Here is a 27,334-nt window from a genome sequence, read left to right as displayed (position 1 = left end):
GATCATCTTCACTCAGACAGTGGCGAGTATGTGGAACAAGCTGCCTGCCGAAGTGGCGCAATTTCAACATTTAAGAGAATTCTAGATGGGTACATGAATGTCAAGGACATGTAGGGCTATGCACTTGGTTTCAGGTCGATGGGAAGAGGCAGATTGATATTTCGGCCAAAGGGCCTGTTTCTGTGTTGTTCTGTTCTATGATTCTAAGGAATTACTGGACGGGGGATGGATTCACTGACCACTCTGGTGTGCACTAAATTAGTGACTGGGAAGAGAGGTCTCTGAGAAATTGACCCAGGAAACAGGAGGTCACCCAGAGTGGAGTGGTGGTGATGTGCAGGTCAGACAGTGTTACTGGACAGAAACTAGGATTTGAAATCCATAATCATGGAATTAGTGGAGTGCTGTCAAGGAACAGGTCAAAAATAGAGATAGTCACAGAGGACTACAGTACTATGGCCAATCTAGTCCGTTCCTCAGTAGACAAGCTATCCAGTCTTCCCTGTCTCAGCATTTTCAGGACACGTTCCTTGTTTAGTAATGCCACACCTTACCCTGTATTCCCTATCGCTCTGTCATGTCTAAAACAATGGAAATGGGGGATATTAACCTGCCGGTCCTGCCTCTTCAGAAACCAAATTTCGCTAATGACTACCAATTCTATTCTCTAGGCTTAACTGTCTTACGAACAATACTCCTTGTTCTAATATAGACGCAACTCTTAACAATACTCCCACTATGCTTAACCTTGCCAATCCTTACTTTATATGTAGGCCTGGTTAGATTGTCCGCACAACTCCAGTATCTGCCCTAGTACAGTGCTTCCCATCCACTGAGACTACTCCTAGGCTGGGTGAGGCACTGGAACTGGATACATAAACCAGCCCGTGGCGTTCCTAACTGTGATTTCCTCAATGTAACGAACATTACCGAGAATCTGGAATCTGCAGCGTTCGCGGTTACAAAGATACTAACTTGTTAAGTGATCTTGATATGAGGGTGAAGGTAGAGGCAGAATGAGGCTGAGGAATAGATGGAGAGTGAATTAGAGATGGAGGTTGAGAAAGGTGGGTGGAAAGAAGAGAGCGGGTAGCTGCAGATCAAAGTGAGTGTGTGGAGTGATGGGGATGACAGAGAGGAAGCCTGAGAGATAGATAGACCATAAGACATAAGACATAGGAGCAGGCTGAGACCAACTGGGCTATTGAGTCTGCTCCGCAATTCAATCATGGCTAAACCTTTTTTATTTCTCCTCCCCAATCCCAGTTCCCGGTCTTCTCCCCCGTAATATTCGATGTCATATCCAATCAAGAACATATCAATCTCTGCATTAAATATACCCAACGATCTGGACACCACAACGAATTCCACACATTCACCATACTTTGGCGAGGGAAATTTTTCTGCATCTGTTTTGAAAGGGCGCCCCTCTATCCCGAGTCGGTGCCCCCTTGTCCTAGACTCTCCCACAATGGAAAACATCCTTCCCACACCTACTCTGTCCAGGCCTTTCAACATTCGAAAGGGTTCAATGAGATTCCCCCTCATCCTTCTGAATTCCAGTGAGTACAGACCCAGAGCCATCTAACTCTTCTCGTGTGATAACCCTTTCATTCCTGGAATCATCCTTGTGAACCTCCTCTGGACCATCTCCAATGGCAGCACATCTTTTCTAAGATGACGGCCTCAAAACTCAATGTGAGGTCTCACCAGTGCCCTCAAAGCCCTCAGCATCACATCTCTGTTCTTGTATTCTAGATCTCTTGATACGAATGCTTACATTGCATTTGCTTTCCTCACATCCGACTCAACCTTCAAGTTAACCTTTGGGATGTTCTGCACAACGAGTCTCAAGTACCTCTGCATCTCAGATATTTGGATTTTCTCCTTATTTAGAAAGTAGTCCGCACATTTATTTCTACTACCATAGTGCATGACATGCAGTTTGCAACATTAAATTTCATTAGCCACTTTCTTGCCCATTCTCCTAATCTGCCTAATTCCTTCTACATCCTACCTGTTTCCGCAACACTACCTGTCCCTCCACCAGTCTTCATATCCTCTGCAAACTTAGCAACAAAGTCATCTATTGTGTCATCTAAATCATTCATATACAGTATGAAAAGAAGTGTTCCCAACACCAACACCTGTGGAACACCACTAGCCACTAGCAACCAACCAGACAAGGATCTTTTTATTGCCAAAATGCTGGTGGAACGCAGCAGGCCACCAGCATTTTGTGTGTGTTGCCTGAATTTCCAGCATCTGCAGATTTCATCGTGTTTGCGTCCTTTTATTCCCACTCACTGCCTTCTTCGAATCAGCCAATGCTCTGCCCATCATGGTAACTTTCCTGTAAAACCACGGGCCCTTAATTTGGTAAGCAGCCTCATGTATTGCAACTTGTCAAAGGCCTTCTGAAAGTCCCAATATACATCACCCACTGCATTCCGTTTGCCTATCCTTTTTATCGCCTCAGATAATTCCAACAGGCTCATCAGGTAAGATTGTCCGTTATGGAAACTATGCTGACTTTGTCCTATCTTGCGCTGTCCTAAGTACTGCATAACGTCATCCTTAACAATTGACTCCAATGACTTCCCAACCACTAAGGTCAGGCTGACTGGTCCATAATTTTCTTTCTACAGCCTTCCTCCTTTCTTAAAAAATAGAGTGACATTTGCAATTTTCCCGGCTTCTGGTACCATGCCAAAGTCTAATAATTTTTGAAAGATCTTTTTTAAAGCTGCAATAATCTCTAATGCTACCTATTTCATAACCCTAGGTTGCAGTTCATCAGGTCCAAGTGATTTATGCACTTTCTGCTCCTTCAGCTTTTTCAGCACATTCTCCTTTGTAATATTAGCCACCCACCTCTCTTCCTTCACACACACCAACATCTGGCATGCTGATAGTGTCTTCCACAGTGAAAACTGATGCAAAATATCATTTTGTTCATCTGCCATCTCCTTGTCCCCCGTTATTATTTCTCCTGCCTCATTTTCTGGTGGCCCTATATCCACTCCCACCTCTTAGTTTTTCTGCATACTTAGAGGTGCAGATGAAGACACGAAGCTCAGGCTTGGACAGGGCTGGAACACGGCGCCTTGGTCTCACAACACAGGAACACAGAGCGGGGATCCCTCCATTGGAACAGGAGTAAGGGCTGAGGATCTACACAGAGTCAGAACCCCTCCAGACTTAGGGCCAGGACTCGTACACAGAACACAGAACCAGGACCCCTCCTTGGGAAAATGACTTAAAGCTGGGGCTCTATACAGTGTTAGAAACCCTCCTTGGGAACAGGACCTTGGGCCGGGACTGCTTCCTTGACACGGACACTAAATACAGGGACAGAAAGAGACAGTTCCAAACTCAACAATAGATACCTCCATATCTTGGCATGGTAAGGCTCCAGTCTGACTCTGGCGGTTCAACTTTACAGCAATACAGGCAAGGACCCAGGCGAGGTTAGAGGCAAGGTAGCAGGCGAAGGTTAGTGCCAAAGTAACTGTTGAGGCAAACTGCCAAAGTAACTGCCAGGGATTCAGAGGGTTTGGGACAGAAAGAAAAGAGAGAACAGTCCAGCAGCCTGACACTGAATCCCGAAGCCATTTATGGAGCCAGCCCGAAACGGGAATCAGGTGCCTTAATTAAGACAGGCAATGGAACCAGGTATGATGATGTAGCCATCACTGAATCGTAGCTGAAGGATGATTGCAGTTGGGAGATGAATGCCCAAGGTTACATATTATACAAGAGGGATAGGAAGGCAGGCAGAGTGGGTAGTGTGGCTCTATTGGTAAAAAATAGCATCAGATCAGTAGGAAGATGTTACATAGGATTGGAAGATGTTGAATCTTTGTGGGTTGAGTTAAGAAACCATACGTGTAAAAAGACGCTGATGGCAGTTATGTAGAGGCCTCTAACAGTGGCTGGGAGGTGGACCACAGGTTACAACAGGAAATAGAAAAGGCGAGTCAAAAGGGCAATGTTATGGTAGTCATGGGACATGTTAACATGAAGGTCAATTGGGAAAATCAGGTTGGCAATGGATCTCAACGGAATGACTTTGTTGAATGCCCGAGGGATAGCCTTTTTGAGCAGTTTGTCGTTGAGCCTACTAGGGGATCAGCTGTACTGGATTGGTCGCTATATAATGAACCAGAGGCGATTAGAGAACTTGAGGGAGAAGAACCCTTATGAAAATGAGATCGCAACATGAGTGCGATCAACTAAAATCATTAGAAGGGAAAAGATGAAATATGAAAGGAAGCTTGCAAATAATGTCAAAGTGGAATATAAAAGTTTTTTTTCAAGTCAAGTATGTTAAAAATAAAAGATAACTTGCAGTGGATCTAGGACCGCTAGAAAGTGAGGCAGGAGAAATAATAACGGGGGACAAGGAGATGGCTGATGAACCTAAATCAGTATTTTGCATTAGTCTTCTCTGTGGAAGACACTAGCTACACGCCTGATGTTGAGAAGTTACTATTACAAGAGAGACGGTGCTCAAACTGCTGAAAGACCTGAAGGTACACAAGTCACCGGGACCAGATGAACTGTACCCTGGGGTTCTGAAAGACGTAGCGTTAGAGATTCTGCTGGCATTAGAAATTATCTTTCAAAAATCATTGGACACCGGCGTTGTGTCAGAGGACTGGAAAATTGCAAATGCCACTCCACTCTTTAAGAAAGGAGGAAGGCAGCAGAAAGGCAACTATAGACCAGTTAGCCTGACCTCAGTTGTTGGGAAGATGTTAGAATCAATTGCTAAAGATGAGTTGATGGAGTACTTGGTGACACTGGACAAGAGAATACAATGTCAGCATGGTTTCCTTCAGGGAAAATCCTGCCTGACGACTCTTTTGGAATTCTTGAAGGAGATTACAAGTAGATTAGATAAAGGTGATGCATTGGATGTTGTACATTTGGAACTCCAGAAGGCCTTTGACCAGCTGCACACACATGAACTGCTTACCAAGTTAAGAGCCCATGGTATTACAGGAAATTCACTAAAATGGTTAGAGCATTGGCTGTTTGGCAGGAGGCAGCGGGTTGGAATAAAAGGTCCCTTTTCTGGTTGGCTGCCAGTCATGACTCAGTTCAGTCTTTCGACTATCCAGGTGTACGCATCACTCAGATATCTTCACCCCACAAGGTCCTGCTGCCCATGAAATCCCCAAACACTGCTTGTGAATCGCCATACCCTGCTGGGTGTTGATACACCAGATAATCCCAGATTGTCTGAGGACAGAAGAACAGTGAAGTTCTTCCACACTTAGGATGACATGACGGAGTAGCGGTTAGCGTACTGCTTTTCAGCATCAGTGATCTAGGTTCAGTACCCGCTGCAGTCTGTAAGGAGTTCGTATCTTCCTTCTGTGACCGCGCGGCTTTTTCCAGGTGCTCTGCATTCTTCCCACATTGCAATGGTAATCATAGAAAAGTACAGCACAGAAATAGGCTTGTTGGCCCACCTCGTCCATGCTGAACATCTTAAATTGCCTACAGCTACCGACTTCCTTCTATGTACTATCCAAACTTCTCTTGAACGTTGAAATCGAGAATGCATGCACCAGTTGTGCTGGCACCTTGTTCAACACTCTGACGCCCATCGGAGTGAAGAAATTTCTGCTCACATTCCCCTTAAAACATTCACCATGGCCTCTTGTTGTAGTCCACACCAACTCTGTGGAAAAGCGTTCTTGCATTTGCTCCATTTATACCGCTCTTAATTTTGAATACCTTTATCAAATCTCCCCTCAATCTTCCAGATTCCAAGGAATAATGTCCTAATCTATTATACCTTGGGTCCTCCAGACCCAGCAAAATCCTTGTTAGTTTCCTCTGTACTCTTTCAACCTCATTTACATCTCCCCTGTAGGCTGGTGACAAAAGCTGCACACGATACTCCAAATTAGACCTCACCAATGTCTTGTACAACTTCAAAACATCTCATCTCCTATACTCAGTACTTTGATTTATGAAGGCTTTATTTATGACCCTATGGATTAGCGGAGGAATGGAGACAGCTAGCACTTATTGACATGAATAGATCTGTGGTTCAGAGGGTGAACAACTTTAAATTCTTCGGCATAAACATCACTGAGGATCTCATGTGGTCTGTATGGCGTAAAAGGCACAGCAGCGTCCCTTTCACCTCAGGTGGTGAGGAAGTTTGGTGTGGGCTCCCAAATCTTAAGACCTTTCTACAGGGGCACAATTGAGAGCATCCTGACTGGCTGCATCACTGCCTGGTATGGGAACTGTACTTCCCTCAATCGCAAAACTCTGCAGAGAGTGGTGCGGACAGCCCAGAGCATCTGTAGTTGTGAATTTCCCATTATTCAGGACATTTACAAAGACGTGTGTAAAAAGGGTCCAAAGTATCATTGGGGAACTGAGTCACCCCAACCACAAATTCTTCCAGCTGCTACCATCCAGGAAACGGTACTGCAGCACAAAAGCCAGGACCAAAAGACTGATGAGCTCATGTTGATACAATTGTATTCTTATGTTATATTGACTGTCCTGTTATACATACTATTTGTTATAAATTACTATAAATCACACATTGCACATTTAAACGGAAATGTAACATAAAGATTTTTATTCACGTATATGAAGGATGTAAGTAATAAGTCAATTTAAGTCAATCCAGTTCTACCTGTGACATCATTTTCAATGAGATAAGGACCTGTATTTCCAGATCCCTTTGTTCTACTACACTTCTCAATGCCCTACCATTCACTGTGTAGTACCCTGGTATGTCCCACCAAAGTGCAACACTTCACACTTGTCTGTGTTAAATCCCATCTGCCATTTTCCAGCCCATTTTCCCACCTGGTCCAGATTCCACTGCAAATCATTACAGGCTTCCTTGCTGTCCTAATCTTGATGTCATCTGCAATTTTGCTGATCCAGATAACCACGTTATCATCCAGATTGTTAATATACATGACAAAGAACAACGGAGCCTACTCCAAGCCCTGCAGCACTCAGGTGACAGGACTGCAGTCATAGAGGCAACCATCGACTACCACATTCAGGCTTATCCCTCAAAGCCAATATCTAATCCAATTTACCAACTCACCTTGAATGCCGAGTAACTATACCTTCTTGACCAACCTCCCACGCAGGACCTTGTCAAATGCCTTAATAAAATCTATGTAGACAACATTCATTGCCTTTCATTCATCAATTTTTCGTGTAACTTCCTCGAAGAACTCTTTAAAATTGGTTAGAAATGCCCCACGCACACACAGCCATGCTGACTATCCTGAATCAGGCCATGCCCAGATGTACAGGTCAGTAGGTCAGTTGGTCACATCGGTATATCTGGGCTGTGTGGGTGCATGGACTGGAAGGGGCTGTCACTGTGCTGTATCCCTAAAATTAATGAAGCAATTCCTTCAGCCCGAATCCCACTCAGCACAATTTGCGCGAATAATGATCTATAATTCATTTAGTCCACATTACGACCGTGGACTGCACGTACCTCTGGTAGTGCCCTGATGCACCGTAAAACTGCCCAAAACTCTGGCTGGATCGTAACACACTGTGAAGCACCTCGCACTTCCAACAGTGTCCTCGTACATCTTTGAACCCTGTATACCACCCTGGAGGTTTCCTCATCCACTGACGTCCCATGTACTCTTGGCAGTGTCCTGATCCACTGAACCTCTCTTCTCTGTAATATATTCAAAGTGTTTTTGCAATTTGCTTAATCACCATCATGTCATGCCCCAGACTGTACTCATAATTCCTTTCAGGTTCTTGTCCTCAGCTCCTTTCAGAATAGTTTTCTTTGCTTAGTGTTCTCTCTAGCTGTGCAAACCTCTTTTTATGAGTTAAATCTTTGATATACCTTGATTTTCAAAGTTTTTCTCACCAACGGGTACAAATTGGTACCAAACACCCACCATTTACTTTCGAATGACTCTGGCTTACTTGGTGAGCAATTATGTTCAATCATCTGCTCTCAGTGCTGTTGTATACAGTCAAAATCATCCCTCCCCTATTTCAAGATGCCTATATCCAGCTCATCTTTTCTCCTTTCCATAAATGCTATGAAGCTCAGCTTCATTATCACCAAATTTAAAATGCTTTAACTACATGCCCTGCTACCTTCATGAATAGTACAGGACCAGATCTGCCCTTGTCTGGCATGACTGTCCATGGACGTCTTTCAAAGTAACTTCTCTTCAATGCGCTTTAAAACTTGCACCCTCTGCAAGCTGTTAATATAAGGCAATTCATGTTCATTTTGGGAAGCCAAAATCTTCTACTCCTACAACACTCTTAGAATCTCTGTGTGATTTATCTACTCCAGTATCTCCTGCTGACTGTTCGGCGATTGTGGAGTACCTGAATCAAAATGGTCACTCCCTTTCTGCAAGGAAGGGATGAAGTTCATTTATAAGTTGGATTCAGCTTCACGGTTCAATAGAATGACATTCTCTTCAAACATGTAGATAATTTCATTGAGATGTCATCTCAGATTTGTTACTTGCACTGATATTTATTGTTAATTACGTTAATGGGCAAGAACTGGGAATCTAACATGTCATTGGTGAATATGTTAAAACTAATATTATGGATCTGGCTGCAGTTTCAGAGACAGAAATTAGAAGGGGAATAAGAAGGTAGATCGTTTTATGAATCTTTAGGGCATCAAAGGATATAGGAGGAAGGCAGGCATATGGTGTTGAGTTGGATCCGGGATCAGCCAGGATAGAATGGCCTATTTCTACTCCTATGTCTTATGATCTAATAAAGTTCAATGGTCCATGGAAATTAGCGCCCAAGTTAAGAAATCCAATTCAATATTCGCTACTCTTAGACTCCCAGACTCCATAGACGCTTATGACATCCTCTTGACTCATAGTGTCAACTGTCTTTGAAGTACATTGCAAACTGTAACTCATCTTCTTTTCCTGTTTATCAGATTCATTTTATAACATTGCAATACACACCAATAGATGACAAGACTATTGGCCAAAGAGCAATTGAATGTATCCAAAAGCCAAAATTCCACATAACTCATAAACAATTTTGAGTCAGTTTAGTTCAGTTCAGTTTCAGTTTGTCATTGAGAAACCCAATTGCAATGCAGTTAAAAAATGAGACAACGTTCTCCAGAATGATATCTCAAAAGCACATGACAAAACAGACTACACCAGAAAATCCACATAACGTTTGGTAATCCCCAAATCTAGAGTCCAGAGAGGCTGCTGCGTATTAATATCGCGCTACCGTCTTAGCACATTCCCCGGAAAGGAGCTCCAAATCCATCAGACAAAAACAAGACTACCCAGACACACCAAGTCCGCAGACCAACTCTACCACCCAACAAACCAAAAACTGAAGCTACAAAACCTACAAAAAAAACACATAGTTACATATAGTTGCAACGTGCAGACAGTACCACAATTGATAAAAACAACAGACCATGGGCACAGTAAAAATAGTCCAAAGATGTTAAAAGACTCTAAGTTTGAAGGAAACCACCGCACAGTTTCCACAAATCCTCAGGGTCCCGATAGACTCATCATCCCACGCAGGCGGCAGAAGAGAGTACCCCAGCTATGGACTCCCACAGTGAAAGCTCTGTTAGAGCCAGCCTCGCAGATGCAGCCCACAGCGAAAGCGCCCTTACCGCAGCGAACTCAGAGTCCGTCGAACCTCTGAGCCTCCGACCATCCCCTCTCTGAGCACCATCCTATGCTGAGCGCACTACGGCGCCCCAGTCAACGGCCACTGGCAACGCGACCCCAAGGACTGGAGGCCTGTTCTTCTCAGCAGAGACTTGGACCTCACAGCAGCAGCAGTAACAAAGAAGGCCTTCCTGGAGATTTCCAGATGTTCCTCCGTGCTCCCACGTCTGTTTTCCATCAGATTAGGATTGTGCATGGCACCCCGCTTAACAAATATCAGCTCCCGAGTGGCCGCTGCAAATTGAGCCCTTCCATAGCTACAGTGAAAATCCAACATTTGACAGTAAACGACTGACCATAGTTGTCTGGCATGATCAAAATGAATTTTCTCAAGAAACTCATCTCAGATTTTTTTTCACATTCGGTCCTGATTTATGCGAACAACATCCCAGAAAACAAATACAGCAATAAAGGAGATTCTGGGAAGAGATTGAGGAATCTTATGGAATGGACATTATAGCTCAGAGCCAGGACTGTCAGTGAAAATCTGGAAAATGTGGAGAAGCAGAATGGCTGGTCTGAGGGACCAGAGGGATCACGTGAGAATTTGCATTCGAATGGGTTATATAGATAGCGACGAGCAGAAGTAGTCTAGGAACAGGACTTAAATTTGTTAATTGAAAACATTTCTGTGCATTTGTAGTGCAGAACGATGAGTGTGATGTTGGGTGAATGGGGCTTAAGAGAGTAGGAGAACCGATGTGTAATTTTCAGACAAATTCAGGATGATGAGATACGAGGGATGAGACCAACAGATCGCCAGAATGGCTCATCAGGAAGGGCTTGTTCCCATCACTGTCAATGTCCCTCACTATTCATCCTCACTCTCTGTGTTTCTACACTGATCAGGAAGTGTTATTCCCATCACTGTTAATGTCCCTCACTGCTAATGTCCCTCACTGCCCATCCTCACTCTCTGTCTTTCTACACTAATCAGGAAGGGGCTGTTATGAATGAAATTTTGCAGTCATTAGTGATGATCTTTAAAGAATTTCTGGAAAATCACGTGTGCCGTTATGTGGGCAGTAGGACATAACAAAATATCAGAGGGATCATTTACCTTCATTGCTCACTGAATACAAGTCTGATCTTTTCTTGGTCATTGAATATCGTCTTGTCCACAGAGTCATCCATAGAAACTTTGAATTCCTGCAATATTAGTTCAGTGTGAAAACTCCATCTGAATCTGTGTTTTTAACAAGTGTAATGTGGTGATTATTTTATTTTTCTGATGGAAGATATTCAGCATAAACACAAAGAGACTCTACGGGCACAAACTGAAACACTGAGAGTGAACACAATTCTGATGAGGGAGAAGGTGGTTGATCGATTGATCAACCAGCTGATTGATCGATACGCTGAGCTCACGGTCATTTCTACTGTTCGACATCGGACACCAGTGCAACATGAGGTGCGAGCAAGAGGCAAAGAACATGAGTACTGGAGAGATAAGTATCTCTGCGGAAAGTTAGAAAAATTCCGTACTGATCATTTCATCCAGAGCAGCTTTTCTGGGAATAAATACAATTCTAGGAGATCAGCAGCAGTGGCTGGAGTGTCGGGGATTGGGAAAACAACAATGGTACAAAAGATTGTTTATGACTGGGCCACGGGGAAAATATACCAACAGTTCCAGTTTGTCTTCAGTTTCAAATTCCGGGATTTAAACTCCATTAACTGCAGAATAAACCTGAGGGAACTGATTCTGGATCAGTATCCTTACTTTGGGAATTTCCTGAGAGAGGTCTGGAAGAACCCAGAGGGGTTGCTGTTTATATTCGACGGTTTGGATGAATTCAAACACAGAATCGATTTTGCAGACAGTCGGAGAGATACAGAACCCAAGCACCAGTGCCCAGATCCCGAGTGGTGGTGTGAAGTGTCGGACATTGTCTACAGTTTAATCCAGGGCAAGCTGCTCCCAGGGTGTTCAGTGCTGGTGACCACCCGTCCCGCTGTGTTACATTTATTGGAAAAGGCTGAGATCAGTGTCTGGGCTGAAATCCTGGGATTTGTTGATGAGGAACAGAAGGAATATTTCATCAGGCATTTTGAAGATGAGATGGTGGCTGCAGCTGTTTTCAAACACGTGAAGGAGAACGAGATCCTGTATACCATGATCTCCAACCCCTCCTACTGCCTGATCCTCGCTCTGGCACTGGGTCCCTTCTTCACACAAAGGGACAGGGACCCGCAGCAAATTCCCAAGACCATCACCCAAATCTGCTCCTACTATATTTACAACATCCTGAAAAACCACGGCGGTGAGTTTGAGAACCCCCGTGATGTGTTACTCAGGGTTGGTCAGATGGCCTTCAGAGGAGTGTCCGAGCAGCAGATTGTGTTTACAGGTGACGATTTGATCCAGTACAATCTGCAGCCTTCCCAGTTCCTGATGGAGCTTTTGGAGAGAGATGATTCTGCTCAGAGCGTGGTGTACACATTCCCACACCTCATCATTCAAGAGTTTTTAGCTGCAGTCGCACAATTCCTGAATCCACACCGCGGGGATATCCTGATATTCCTCACTAAAGCCCACAACACGACAGATGGGCGATTTGAGGTTTTTCTCCGTTTTGTTGTTGGTCTCTCCTCCCCAATGACAGCTCGGGGCCTGGAGGAGTTTCTGGGTCCATTTCCTCATGAAACAACCTGCCGGGTGATTGACTGGGTGAAGGAGGAGGTCATACGCCAGATTGAAAACACGAGGATTGAAGGAGGTAAAAGGAGCTTCCTGAACATATTGCACTACCTGTTTGAGTCTCAGAATCATGGACTGGCTCAGGCCGCACTGGGATCTGTGGAAACACTTTCATTCAGTGGAATGACACTGACCCCGATTGACTGCGCGGTCCTGTCTCATGTCATCGGACTCTGTGATACAATAAAACACCTCGACCTGGAGAACTGCCACATTCAGTGTGAAGGAATCCAGCGGCTGGGACCCGGGCTGCACAAGTGCCAGGAGTTGAGGTAACTTGATTTATCTCTCACTGTGAACTGTGAATCTGTTCCATTGTGATTTGGGTAAAACTGTCGCAAATCAAGTGACAAATACCCAGGGGATCGGTCAGTAATTCCCTAAGGACCGGAGGGTTCTGTGGTTTCTTGTGAAGTGATGTTTGAGACAATGTTCCCTCTCACTGTTACTGACACCAAGACCGATACTGACTGTAGCAAGTGGGTCGAAAATTCACACCCTATTACGTATCCCGTAAAGAGATACGAGACCGTCGGTGGACTGTCCCGGTGAGATGGAGAGAAATACCTTTGTGAGATTGTCCTCTCCTGCCTTTCCACATGCATCATACCATCAACAGTCCGACTGTGTGACTTTGCTCACTACCAGATACCCAGACCCACCCCTCGCTTGCAAGCTATTTACGGATCCTCTCATCTTGAGTATTATATTTCCCATCGGTATCCTCCTGTGGGATCTCTCATCCCCATTCCCCTTCCTCCTGTAGTATTATCTTCCTCATCCCACATCCTCATGTGGGATCTCTGTTCCCCATCTCCCTTCCTCCTGTGAGATTTCAAATCCCCAGCCCCCTTCCTCCTGTCGGATTTTTCTTCCCCTCCCCTTTTCCTCCTGTGGGATCTCTCTCCCCAATTCCTTCTCATGAGGGATCTCTCTTCCGCACCCCCCTGTGGGATCTCTCTTCTCTATCCACCTTCTTCCTATGGGTTCTCTAATCCCACCCCATGGGATCTTTGATGTCCATCCCCTCCCTCCAGTGGGATTTAACTTCCTCATCCTCCTTACTCCGTTCGGTTTTCGCTTCCCCATCCCACTTCCTCCTGTCGAAATTCTCATTCCCACCTCCCTTCTTTTATTTGATTTCTCCCTTCACTATTCCAATTTCCCCTGGTGGACATCTGTTCCTCCTGCAGGTTTGGTCGCACTATCCCTTTTGCTCAGCTAGGGTCCTTCCACAATCTCCCATCGACATTTCTCAATTCAAAAATTTTCCTCACTGTGGGACTCTTCGGCACACGTCAGGCACACTTTTTTTGCCATTGGGGAATGAGACAAAATATGTGGAATTCACAGGGTCACAACGACAGACTAAATTACATTTGTTGAATACACTGGAGCTGGTGAGTGAAGGACATTGACAGTGATGGGAACTCTGATCGATGATTTACTGAAGGGTTTAATGTTTCCTAAAATATCCAAGTGAGAGAAATTCCCCCAGACCCACGGTTTGAATCACTTTGTTCATCAATCTGTCTGTTGGTGTTTAGACTTGGGAGGAATGAACTGCGAGATTCAGGAGTGAAACTGGTGTCTGCGGCTCTGAGGAACCCTGAGTGTAAAATACAGAAACTGGGGTAAGTACCAGACTGTGGGAGATTGTGTTTACAGTCACTGTGTGTCTGACGCTGAACATTAATGTGATTGGTAATTGTGTTTCTGATAAACACTGGGGATTTGTATCGTCTCCTGTCTCTCTGTGTCCTTCACCCTCACTCTCGCTCATCTCCAGGCTGAGGGATATCGGTCTCACAGGTTCTGGTGCAGAGGATCTCGTCTCCGCTCTCAGTACAAACCCATCACTAACGGAGCTGGACCTGAGTGATAATAAACTGGGAGATTCTGGAGTGAAACTGGTATCTGCGGCTCTGAGGAACCCGGAGTGTAAAATACAGAAACTGGGGTAAGTACCAGACTGTGGGAAATTGTGTTTACAGTCACTGAGTGCCTGACACTGAACATTAATGTGATCAGTAATTGTGTTTCTGATAAACACTGGGGATTTGTACCGTCTCTTGTCTCTCTGTGTCCTTCACCCTCACTCTCTCTCATCTCCAGGCTTGACAAAGTCGGTCTCACAGATTCTGGTGCCGAGGATCTCGTCTCCGCTCTCAGTACAAACCCATCATTGACGGAGCTGGACCTGGGTTACAACTCGCTGACAGACCGATCTGTCCCCGCTCTCCGCCGCCTCATACTGACCCTCCCGGGTCTGGAGTGGATCCAGTGAGTGATTGTGTTGATGTTCAATGTGATAAAGTACCAGCGGATTCGCGGGTTTTCTGGTGATATTTGTCTGTGAGTGTTGTTGAAACATTAACCCCGGTCCCCTGTTACTGACACTGTTGTGCAATCTGTTTATTTCATCTTTATTCTCCCATCTGTTTCAGGCTGCCGGGTAATCAGTTCAGTCGGACCGGGGAGAAGGAACTGAGATCTCTGCAGGAACCCAGACCCGGACTGAGAGTGACCGTGTGAACATCTGAATGTTTGAATATCCCCATTTGCAGGATGGGGATAGTTTGTCCGATTGCACACCCTCCCCTTTAACACTCTCCTCCACTTTAACACCTGCCCTCCCCTTCAACTCCAGCCCTTACCTTCGAGGGCCGCACTCCGAAGGTTCTTAATGAACGGGTTCCAGTATTGCGCCCTGTGACATTCAGAGCATTCTCGCAGTGACGTATTTCCGCCTCGTGAGACCCCCGGGAATTACACAGACAGGAAGATCCCGGGGGCTGGGGCTATTCCGGGAGTGAATCCGTTTGCTCCCCTTGCTGAGGTTGGTGCATTCGGCAGTCTGACCGATATAATGATGTTAAATGGACAAATCCCTCGGCAGTGACCCTGGATCTGCAGCGATCCCGGACACGGCCCTGAAGTGTGATTTTATAATCATCATTTCCCAGATGCAGAGTGATGGTGAGAAACGGGACTAATTATTCAAACTGTCACTCGTTGTCGCCGGTCAGTTAATTGTGTGTGACTCTGAGTGAATCAGGAGCAGATTATTTCTTCCCGCACGTCAGCAGCTCACACATTGTTTGATTTACATTTGTCATGATGAAATCAATAAACCGCTGTAACTTCCTGTCCTGGTGCCGGACTCGAGTTTTATTTGTGGTTTCTGCTGCCCCCCGCACCCTGTGCACTGCAACAGTGGGTCGGAGCTCCTCACACTGACACAGTAGCGACTCAGCTTCAGGCTGAGGGAGGTCGGATGCCCTGGATCTCATCTCCACCAAAGCCCCTTCCTGGTTAACTAATCCCCGCAGGCAGATAAAATTGACGATAATATTACACGTGAGACCACTGAGGTCCCGAGTACGAGACGGATGGGTGATGGAATAACGACGTTACACACGGAGTGAAGCTCCCTCCACTGTATGCCGTTATACACTCCTAGGGTCAGACACAGAGAGAAGCTTCCTCCACACCATCCCATCACACACTCCCGTGTTCAGACACCGAGTGAATCTCCCTCCGCACCGTCCCATCACACACTCCCGGGGTCAGACCCAGAGTGAACCTCCCTCCGCACCGTCCTATCATACACTCCCGGGGTCAGTCACAGAGTGAATCTCCCTCCACACCGTCCCATCACACACTCCCGGGGTCAGACCCAGAGTGAACCTCCCTCCACACCGTCCCGTCACGCACTCCCGGGGTCAGACGACACAGAGTGATTGCGCTGGGTGAAATCGAAGAAAAACTGCTGTCTAATCTTGCTGCTAACATTGTGCTTGCTACAAAGCCCCAGAATCTGGGAAGGCTGTCACTGTCATAGGCTGCGAGTGCACATTGGGAAGGTGGGGGGGGGGGAGTTGTCGATGTGACCTCTACATCAGAGATGGAAACGGGTTTGTACAGCCTCGTGGGAGATATAATGGGAGAGTGGATTCGTATGTAGTGGCCTATCGGGAGTGACAAAGGGGCGGGGAAGGGGTGAGGGGAGAGAAGGTTTTACCAAGGGAAGCATGGTCTCGGGTGTGTGGGAACAGGAGCTATCGAATAGTCCATTTTCGCTGTTGTTTTAGATTATCATACACGGTAATAGGAGAGTGATGATGTGATTTCCTGTGTCACGGGTATAGATAGTCGCCTCAAGTGAGGACTTTGTGGAGATGCAATTTTCCGTTGTTTAGCAGAACTGTTTTCATGATTATACTGTCCAGGTGATCTAAAGCCGTGTGAAGTCCATTGAGATCGCATCTGCTGTAGAGCTATTTTGGTGATAGGCAAATTGCAGTGGGTCCAGTTCCTTGCTGAGGCAGAAATTGATTCTAGCCATGACCAACTTCTAGAAGTATTTCATCACCAGAGATGCGAGTGTCACTGGACGGTAGTCATTAAGGCAGCTCACAGGTGTGAGCTTCGTGTTACCTGTCAGCTGTATCAATTATTTGGTTGAGAATGTGCTGGGTATGGGTGGTAAGTTTACAGCAAGTAAGTTCAAACAATTACCTTTTTTTCTGAGCAACAGTAAGTATAAACACCTCGTCTAATTCACTCTCCCCGCTCAGCTTCTCCCAGTCCACCATCTTCGCCCTTCTCCCGCACCTACCCGCTATTCACCCTCATCCCCCAGGAGTCATTGTTCAAGGTTGAAAAGTGAAATATTTTAGGGGAACCTGAGGGTGAGTTTCTTCACTCAGAGGTTTCTGGGGGTGTGGAACAAGCTGCCTGTGGAAGTGGTGGATGTGGGTTCGCTTTTGACATGTAACAGAAAGTTGGAGAAGTACAGAACGGGAGATGTACGGGGAGAGGATAATATGCAGGAAGGTGTGGGTGTAATATGCAGGTAGGTGTGGGTGTAATGTGCAGGTAGGTGGGACTAGGAAGAAATATCCGTTTGGCACGGAGGAGTTGAGCCGCAGGGTCTGTATCTTTGCTTCTGTGTTCGATGACTCTCCTGTGTTTCCTACTCTGTATTCGGCCTCCCCCTCCCCTTAACGCCATCCCTCTCCGCTCCGTCTTCCCTCTCACCCCCACAGAGCGAAAGGTGAAATAATCTTGGGGAATCTGAAGGGGAATTCTTCACTCGGAGGTTGGTGAGAGTGTGGAATGAGCTGCCAGTGGAAGTGGAGGATGTGGGTTTGATTTAGACACTAAAGAGAATTTTGGATGAGGACGTGGCTGAGAGTGTATGAAGGGTATAGTAAGGTGAATGGAACTAGGCAGTAAAACACAAATAAGTCGGCATTGACTAGAAGGGCCGAAGTGCTGCTGGGCTCTGTGTCCCGAATAACATTCTGATGTGTAATTTCCACAGTCAGTACTTTGCTGCTAATGACTGAACCCAGAAACTTACAGAATGGGCGCACAGGCTGCTGAGTGACTTCCTGTGCTCAAAGTCACTGGGATGTCCCATTACTGAGCAAATATTGTCTTCTCCATTCTCTTTTACTCTGTCTGTCACTCAACAAGTTTGTTTACAGGAAACCACATAACTCATAAAGAAGGGAACTCCATCTTCCTCCGCCTGGTGATGGAAGAAAGCTCTCAGTCCCAGGGAGTGATGTGGGAATCCTTTGGATTGGCAAAGCTGGAGTAGACGTTCTGGCTAGGGAGGACTCAGCGATATTGGCGAGGTCCCCAGCAATGGTCGATAACCCGTGGAATCAGGTGCTGGGACTTACCCAACTTAATGCTCTGTAAGAGACGCAACACTACGTTTACTTCCAAATGCCCTAACATGTTAATGCTCGCAACACTGATCGTCTTAATCTCCACATCTATCTTGGTAAATACTGATTTAAAGTACTCATTAAGGACTTCATCGACATCCTTCGCATCCAATCAAATTCTCCCCTCTCCTTTCTCTTCGAGTGCACTTCCTAGTTATTCTCTTGCTGTATGTCGAGAGCGCCATTATTCCCACTTGCCAGGAACGTTCCTCATTCCCCTTTTAAGATCTTTTCTGGTTTCTTCAAACCTCCCAGCTTTCCCTTTGATTCAAGCTTTCTCAGCTTTATATACTTTTGCTTTTCTTTCTTGGCAGTATTCATGATCTCCCTCAACACCCACGGTTCTCTTACTTCCTTGTCCTTCCTTCTGACTAGAACATACCGGCCCTGTACTGTGTGCAAATGATCTTTCAACACACTCCAAATGTCAGATATGGATTTTCCCTAAAACAGCTGTTCCCAATTAACAGTCCTGCGATCACCCTGTATTCTGTCTTCAAATTCGTCCTTCCAGAGTGAATCACTTCATTCCTTTCGGGGTTGAACTCCATCTGACACTTCTCAGCACTGTTCTGCATCCTGTCAATATCTCGTTGTAGCATGCAGTAACCGTCTGCACTATCCACAGCTCTACCAACCTCCACATCATTGCAAATACAATATCCCACCCTTGCCCTTCCTCATGCAAATAATTTATGAAACACAAAAAGCTGCGATTCTCAGAACTGATCTCTGCAGGGCACCACTGATCACCAGCCTCCAGCGAGACAACGCTCCCTGCATAATTCTCCTCTGCCTTCTATGGACAAAAGCCAATTCTGAATCCTGCTGCCAGCTTTCCATGGTAACCATGCCTCCTGAAAGAACCTATCATGGTGAAGCGTATCGAACGTCGCTTGAAAATCCATTTACACCGGATCAATTTCTCTACCTTTATCAATGTGCTTTGTCACATCCTCGCAGACTTTAACCAGACTCGCGAGAGATGACCTTCCCCTCACAAAGCCTTGCTGACCCTCTCTAATCATGTTAAGCTTATCCACATTCTTGTAAATCATGGCTCTTAAGAACCTTCTCCAATAGTTTTCTACCTCCGAAGTAAGACTGCAGTATAATTTTCGGGTTATCCCTAACCCTTCTCTTGAACAAATGAACAATATTTTCCATGTCCAATCCTCTGACACTACTTCTGAAGCCAATGATAAGGCGAAGATCATCTCCAGTGGGGAGACAATCTCTTCCCCAACTTTCCACAGTAGCCGAGGCTGCATCCCGGCCACACAAGATAGAACTTACCTATCATAATGTTTGTTAAAATTCCTAGCACATTGTCTCTCTTGACCTCGAAATGTTGTCGTATATCAGCCTGTTTAACGTTGTCCTGATAAAGGTCAAAATCCCTGTCTTGTAAAATCTTCTTTAAGAACCTACACACCCTCCCCTACCCCCGGGCGTTTTTTATTTTTAGTCTTCTCTCCTTAACCAGTACTACCCTTCCTCGAGTCATGCGCTACTTCACTTAAATCTAGAATGTCTTGGGATTTTCCTTAATCCTGCTTGCTACGTCCGTGAGCCCTTTATTCTAGTTCTCTTCATTCCATTCTTCAGTTCGTCCCTGACTGCCTTATAACTCTCTACAGTTCTGTCTGAAGCTTGCTTCCTAAACTCTAAGAATGCTCCTTTCGTCGTCTTAGCCAGATGTTCCACATCTCCTGTTAACAGTGTTTCCTTCACCCTACCATTATTTCCCTGCCTCAATGGCAAAAATCCATCGAGAACCCCCATGCAACCTCCACCTTTTTCAAGATTTATACTCCGAGGTTGCAGCCGACTAGGCTCAGAAATACGCCTCACAATTAATCACTTTAGAGACTGGCACAGGGCTGTGCGGGGAAAGGGGCAATGGGATCTGTTTAGAATTATCAAGGGGCTGTGGAACTAGTTTCGGGACCGACATGGGGCTGTTGAGAGAGAGTGTGAAAGCAGGATTAGTTTGGGGACTGACACGGGCTGGTGATTTAGTTTCGGCACTGATTTGGTGCTTACGGGAAAGAATGATAAAGCAGGATTAGTTTGGGGACTGATGTAGAGCTGCAGACAATGAACAGGGAGTGGGAATAGTTTAGGGACTGACGGGTTAGGAGGACATGACGAGGCAGGGGGATTATTTTGGGTAGTGGACTGAGGCTGATTATTGTGTATTCCCGTTTACGAAGGGAGGCGGCTGGAATAATCACACCAAAACATTAATTTTGTTATAGTTTCCCCTTCCTTCCTCCCACTCTCTCCCTCATTTTCTTCCTCCCACTGCCTAGACTCTCGTCTCCATCTCTCTCTCCCCGCCTTCTTTCCCACGTTTATCTCTCCCGTCCTTCTCTCCACATCCTCTGGTCTCTCTCTGCCCGCAGTCTCTTTGCTCTCTCATCCGTCTCTCACAGTCTCTGCCTCCCCCCAGTCTCTCTCCAACATCGAGCCTCTTCCCAACGCCTGCCCCTGTCTCCCGCCGTTTCTCTCTCGCTACTCATACCCGTTCGGTGTCGCTCTCATGCAGACTCTCCGCCTTTCTCCACCTCGTTACTCTCTTGACCTCGAGTCTCTCTGCGGAGTCTCTCTTTCCCACACTTCCCGCTATCTCCTCGTGTCTCTCTCTGTCCCACTTTCGCTGCGCCCCGATCTCTCTTCTCCCTCACCCTCCCTGTCTTTCCACAGTCTAATCTCCTGCCACATATCGATCTCTGTCCATGCAAAATCTTTCCACACCTCTACTCTCTGGCTACTGTAGATATCTATCCTTACCCCGGTCTCTCTCTCCATCCATCGACACATCCCACTCCGCCTTGTATCTTTCTCCCCTCCTCGGTCTCTCTCACAAACCGCAAGGTCTCACTTTCTTCAGATTCAGATTCCCAATCACCTCTTCCAGATTCTACCACACTAGTCTCCCCTCCGCAGTCTCTCTCTCTTTCTCCACTCTCACTCCTCCGTCTCTATGCCTCTCTCTCTCCCTCTCCCACAGCCTTTCTTCTCCAGTCATTCTCTCATTCCCCTATTCGATCTCCCTGCCGTACATTCTTCCACCTAGAATCCCTCTCGTCTCCGATTCCGCTCTGTCCTCTCTTCACGTTCCCCACCCCTCACCGTCTTTCTCACCCCGTCCGATTTGCACAACTGTCTCTTTCCCCGTTTCTCTCGGTTTGAGTTTCCCCCAGTCTCCTCCATCCCTGTCCATCTCCCGACATTTCAATCCGTTCCCCCAGTTTTTATCCTCCCGTCTCTCTCCTATCGTCTCTCTCCACCACCCAGTCTGATCTTCTCCACACACTCTCTCTGTATTCCTCGACCGTCGCCCATCCCCAGTATCTGCATCACTCCCCAAATCTCTATTTCCCTCAGTCACTCATCTCGTATCACTGGAAAGACTATTCTTCACTTTGTCAACATCTCTCTCTCTCTCTCTCTCTCTCTCTCTCTCTCTCTCTCTCTCTCTCTCTCTCTCTCTCTCTCTCTCTCTCTCTCTCTCTCTCTCTCTCTCTCTCTCTCTCTCTCTCTCTCTCTCTCTCTCTCTCTCTCTCTCTCTCTCTCTCTCTCTCTCTCTCACACACACACACACTCTATCTACTCCCCAATATCCTGCAATTAACACGGGTAGAAATTCAATGTCGATCATTCGAGGGGGTGTGGGGGTTAGACAGAAAGGGGAGAAGAGTGCACGGACTAGAAAATGTGGGCACGTGGAGTGCTGAAGACGAATGGTGAGTATTAGGTTGAGAGGAGATCGAAGAAGAAGTGTAGGGAAGGGACAGTAAGAGAGTAAGAGTGACTGAGAGAGCAGGGTCTGCCGTGGATTGAGGGTTGAGAAGGTAAGTGGAAACTAGAAGATAAGCGTACTGTGGTGAGAGACAGGAAGGTTATGGTACCGAGGCATCTAAGTAAGGAAATACTTTCGTAATGAAAGCTCACTACAGAAGAAAAAGTTAACCAATGGTTGAACATGACCTTTTATGAAAGATATCCCAACGGTCTCATACAAACGGAGGGTGCAATAGTTCGATCCCAACACGAAGTGTTATTCATAAACAATGGGATGAGGGAGGATTTGTCTAGTGTAGTCTGGGAGCACAGGCTGTATGGTGGGATGGTTCAGGAACAGTGGACGACTTTCAGAGAGCTTTTTCACGGTGCTCAACAGAAGCATATTCCAGTTAAAAGCAACGAGAGTGAGGGTGGGGAGAGCCGGCCTTAGGCAACGAAGGAAATAAAGGAAGTCATCTAAAAGCTAAACGCTCGTGTCTGTAAAGTCACCAAGAGCGGTGGGAAATTGGAAAATTAGCAAGACATTAAAACACAACAAAAGAACCACAAAGGGTGCGAGAACGAAAGAGAAGGTACTTTATGAAACTACCAGCTGAGTCCCATCCTGGGCAGCAGCAGATTCTGCGCGGAAGAAAGGTCTGACAATCTATCTCCGTATCTCGCCATGAAAAACCCGGTGGACCCCATGGTCCATGAGGTCACGAAGAGTCGGACTCGACTAAATGACCGAGCAACGATAAAATGGGGAAATAGCCGAGTCATTGAATGTCTATTTTGTGGGGTCGGTCTTCACGGTGGAAGACACGTCTAAGTGATATGTCATGCGATGGGATGTGAGGACCTGGATGCAATAGCTATCACGAAAGAGGTAGTGCTGAGCCAACGTGTGGGCCTGAAGATAGTTTCTGATGATGGTCTGTTCCCGATGGAATGTATCCCAGGGGACTGAATGAAATGGCAGAAGTTATAGACGAGGCTCTGGTGTCAATTTACCAAAATTTTCTGCACTCTGGGCAGGTCCCGGCGGATTGGCAATGGCGAATGTCACGCCACTGCTCAGAAAAGGACGCAGGCAAAAGGCAGGTAACTATTGGCCAGTTAGTTTAACATCTGTAGCCGGGAAAATGCTTGAAGCTATCATTAAAGATGAAATAACGAGGTATCTGGAGAGAAATGGATCCATCAGGCAGACGCAACATCCTTTTAGCAAAAACTGGTCATGTTTGGGGAACTTACTTTTCTGGAGCAGGGTTGGAATCTGTGTTTTTCATAGATATTCGCTCAATGATGGTCAGAATACACGTGTTCTGTACTCTTAAGCGTTTCTCCTTAACAAAGTTCACGTAGACTTTTCATTCATAGGCAAAAGACTAACGGAAGGAATGAGTTTCCTTTTTGCCGAGTTGGCCTTAACTATCCTCAGATCCCGGCCCGCTCTATCATTATGAAAAGGGATGTGGTGGCGATGTGAGCGGGAATATGGTGAGACGAAAATAGCAAAAGGTAGGTTGAGTTTAATAATTGCTAGGACCCAGAGGTCTGTTCCCCTGCTGTGCCTCTCTCGGGCTCTGAACCATGTTTATTCTCCCCGCTGCCACGTTCTTAGATGACCGTCAGATCTGTAGAGTCATGATGACAAACAGCGACGGCCCCTGAGAACAACTTAGATATTTTGTTTATTACTTAGTTGAATAATTGGCGTGAGCGGATATTTCGCTGCGCTGATGAACTGCTCTCTGAACTTGGACTGAGTTACCCCATAAATAAACGTGTTTGTGCAACAACTTAATATCATCAGCATGTATCCGGAATGTTGAAGTATGATTTCGGAATCATTGTAATTATTTTGATCCAGACCCGCAATGATGTAATAAAGGAATTCGACAACTTTAACGGACCACAGGATGATGAAGCTTCCGGAGATGGTGAGAAGTAAGATCACTGACCTCCTCCTGCTCTCCATCTCCGGGTCACTGCGGTTCTCCACCATTCTCTGACCCCTCAGCCCCTTACGGACGCGACTCGCCACTAAAATGTGTCTGACTGTCAGAGAATTGAACAGTAGAATCAACACGAACGGGAGTAAAGGACTCAAAACAGTAGAAAGCCAGTCATACCCCATCCACCCGGGATCCGCATAGTAGGCCGGCTTTCGAATACAATCCCAGAGTATATTGTCAATCACTTTCGCAGGATTAAATGTAAAGAATTCAGGCATATTTTTAAAAAAGAACAGAACGCCGGTTGTTGTCAGAACCGCAGCCGCAGTTTTCCCGGTGCAATACTTTGCTTTCAGCTTCTGGCAACAGATGGCGACAAACCGATCAAATGTAAACGTGACAGTGAACCAGACAGAACAGTCAGTGGCTGCAAATCCCAGGACAGCTACCGCACTGCATACCGGGGTGATGTCCAGGAAATTACCGGGGAAGTAGTAATAACTGATCCGCCACATTATGACGTCAAAGGTGATAGTAAGAAGATCCGCCGTTGCCATGGCCACTAGGTAGCGAGTGGTGCAGGTGGAGAGGCCGCACTTTCCCCGGGACAGGATCACAATCGCCAGCAAATTCACTAGGGGAACAGCAAAAGGAGCGAGTGAATTACTGTCTCGCCTCTCCGTTCTTTTTCAGAGCAGAGACAAGCTCGGAATTATCATAAGTCAGACTTTGTGTTTTCTAGCACATTCCTGTAGATTTAAAACGTGTAAAGCGGGAGTCGCAGTTGCCCCATGTTGGTACATGCTGGGTGAAAGGGTACGGTGCTCGTCACCAGTAGAAGTGCACGTTCGGAAAGGATGCTTTTCAACTGATTGCGGGGGTGGGGGGCACTTTCGAAAGACCAATACAAACCTCAAGGTGTTCGGCTGATGTATAAAAGCGTGGATACGCTTGCACGATTCTCAATGATGGTTATTGCCGCGAACCCGTTACCTCTGTTTATGGCACTCTCCTCATACAGCGAAGCACCAACCCTCGGCCACTGTCCACTTAAACAGCGAATTTATTTCCCCTGTTCGCATGTCTTGGCTTAATCTTCTACTCCCGTTTGTTAGCCGCCCATAGGGTCTGCGCCGGGATTCTTTCACACTCTGTCAAGGTATCCAATCGGAAAGGTCTAATTTTTGCTTTTCAAAGATTTTGCCAGACCCGCTGAGCATTTCAGTTCCTTTGAGCGTTAGTGCCTAAACCATACAATTTCCGAAGGAAAGACAACATAAGCACTTCAAAACATCAACACACACAAAATGCTGGTGGAACACAGCAGGCCAGACACATTTTGTGTGTGTTGTTGTTTGAATTTCCAGCATCTGCAGATTTCCTCGTGTTTACACTTCAAAACATCTTCCACTTTTAGGAATTGTTCCAAGTTACTGCAGTATTATTCGAAATATTTCGATGCTTATTGTTCCAGAGCGGGGATCTCCTGAACCCTACCCCGTCACTTCGCTGATAATCAGGCGTAGAAACAATTCTGGTAAACTAATACGCTAACACACCTTATTTGAATTTTTGATACCCCCGATGATTCAGAGTTTAAGATGTCTACCGCTCTCTCCTCAATTTCCGTTCCCTTCAGACTTACAGTAATGTCTTAAAACACGGCACAATACCGTTACACCTGAATTTAAATCATTTTGTGTTATAGCTACAGAATAACGCCAAGTAAACCATCAGTGTGTCGAGCGCGCTGGATCATCGTAGTCTACTTCCACGACAAGTTTCCATTGATAAACCAGAAATGGCCGCCATGGGTCCACAAAACTGAATTCAGCCCCCAGATCTTCCACTCTACCCCTGTTTGAACTGCCGGTTCATTTTGAGACTAGACCACAGAAAAGTAAAAAGAAAAAAACTGCAAGATAACTTCTGACCGAACACAGTATTGTCACAATGGCTGCACCAATGCACCGACATCACAACACGGTCGGTGACTGAACAAGTGCAAAGACCGCGCACACAGAACTGCGAATGTAGTTCGTCTAGGTTCTTACCAGGAACACCGATAATGGCAATGATCATGTACCAAATCTTTCTCACACGGTAAAATGTTTCAAGCATGCTCTGTGAGATTCAGCCTGTCTTCCAGCTGCCCGCGATCTCCCTGAAGAAACTCTGAGCTGACGAATCTCCACGGTCATTCATTTATACTGGCTCCAGCAGGCTGACTATTCAATACTACACAAGCTGGGGTAAAAATAAACATGATGTCATACAATTAAAATCCCAATTGTGATGAGGTATGGATAGCCTGACACGAAACTGCAAAATCTTAAAGACAAAGAAGTGACGATTCGAGAAGTCAGTGAATATTGTTGCGAAACACTCTCAGGTTCGCCTCTTGGTTCAATAATAGTTATTGCTGATGTTGTCCCTTCCTAGACTGCATGGACTTTGTCATCATAGACCAAAGCGATACTGCCATTCAGCTGCTTTGCTTCACTCTGGAAATTGTCTCGGTTATGGAAATTCATGTTGTTTGCAGGTCCTTGTAATATCGTCCGGAGCCTTAAAATAATGTCACAACCAGGCTTATGGAGATACGGAACGAATGCAAACCGTTAATCTAATGGATTAACGCTTTGTCCAGCCACGCAGCCCCAACCGTTAAAGGTGTCATTTCCCGGTGGACAAACCATTTCAAAATCTATCCCCATTCTCGGTCCGACATGTCAATCAACGGCCTCCTCTTATATTCCGCCAGGGTAACCTCCAATTTGTGGCATGAACAATGGTATCTCTATCTTCCGGTACTTTTTCACTCATCTTTCCCTCTTCATTAATTCCCCACTCTGGACTCCAAATCGTCTGCCGCTGCCGCTGGAGCACCTCCTCTTCCCCTTTATCCCATAATTTACTCTCCTTTCCTATCAGATTCCTTCCTCTCCAGCCCTTTGCATTTTCCACTTATTTCGCCCCACAGCACCACCCACCTGCCGTCACCTACCATCTTCCAGCTTTTCCTTCTTCCCCTCCACCAACCTTCTTATTCGCACATCTTCCTTCTCCCTTTCGAACCCATTTGAAGGGCCGTGGCTGAAACGTCGACCACTTATTTATTTGCATAGACACTGCCTACCTGATATTGGTACACATGCAGTTCGTCACAGAGACTGAATAAAGCTCCATGGTCTCATTTATCTTTCACCGCCCTGCCACCTCTATGTTGAGAATTCACACACCTACACCCTTGACCCAGTTCTCAGGGCGAGTTTTTGTTTATTCATTTACGGGATGTGGGCTTCGCCGTCTAAACCAGCATTTATTACTCATCCGTAGTTGCCCTCGTGAAGGTGGAGGTGAGCTGCCTTCTTGAACAGCATTCCCTGCGGTGTAGGGACATCCACACTGTGTTGT

The 27,334-nt window shown here is 46.0% G+C and overlaps 1 protein-coding gene across 1 annotated transcript in view; it reads left to right on the top strand.

The window, feature by feature from the left end:
- Positions 1–15,568, top strand: part of LOC140721129 (NACHT, LRR and PYD domains-containing protein 3-like) — a 752,838-nt gene extending 737,270 nt beyond the window's left edge. The window contains exons 5-9 of the mRNA XM_073036004.1: positions 10,958–12,692; positions 13,968–14,054; positions 14,210–14,380; positions 14,536–14,703; positions 14,868–15,568. Of these exons, the coding sequence (XP_072892105.1) occupies positions 10,958–12,692; positions 13,968–14,054; positions 14,210–14,380; positions 14,536–14,703; positions 14,868–14,955 (2,249 nt within the window). The 3' untranslated portion in view covers positions 14,956–15,568. The remainder of the gene's footprint in view (positions 1–10,957; positions 12,693–13,967; positions 14,055–14,209; positions 14,381–14,535; positions 14,704–14,867) is intronic.
- The last annotated feature ends 11,766 nt before the right edge of the window (positions 15,569–27,334 follow it).

This window comes from Hemitrygon akajei, unplaced genomic scaffold (assembly GCF_048418815.1).
Source record: "Hemitrygon akajei unplaced genomic scaffold, sHemAka1.3 Scf000050, whole genome shotgun sequence".
Lineage (NCBI taxonomy): Eukaryota > Metazoa > Chordata > Chondrichthyes > Myliobatiformes > Dasyatidae > Hemitrygon > Hemitrygon akajei.
Note: the sequence above shows the minus strand (reverse complement) of the source record. Positions and strands in the feature narration are given on the sequence as shown.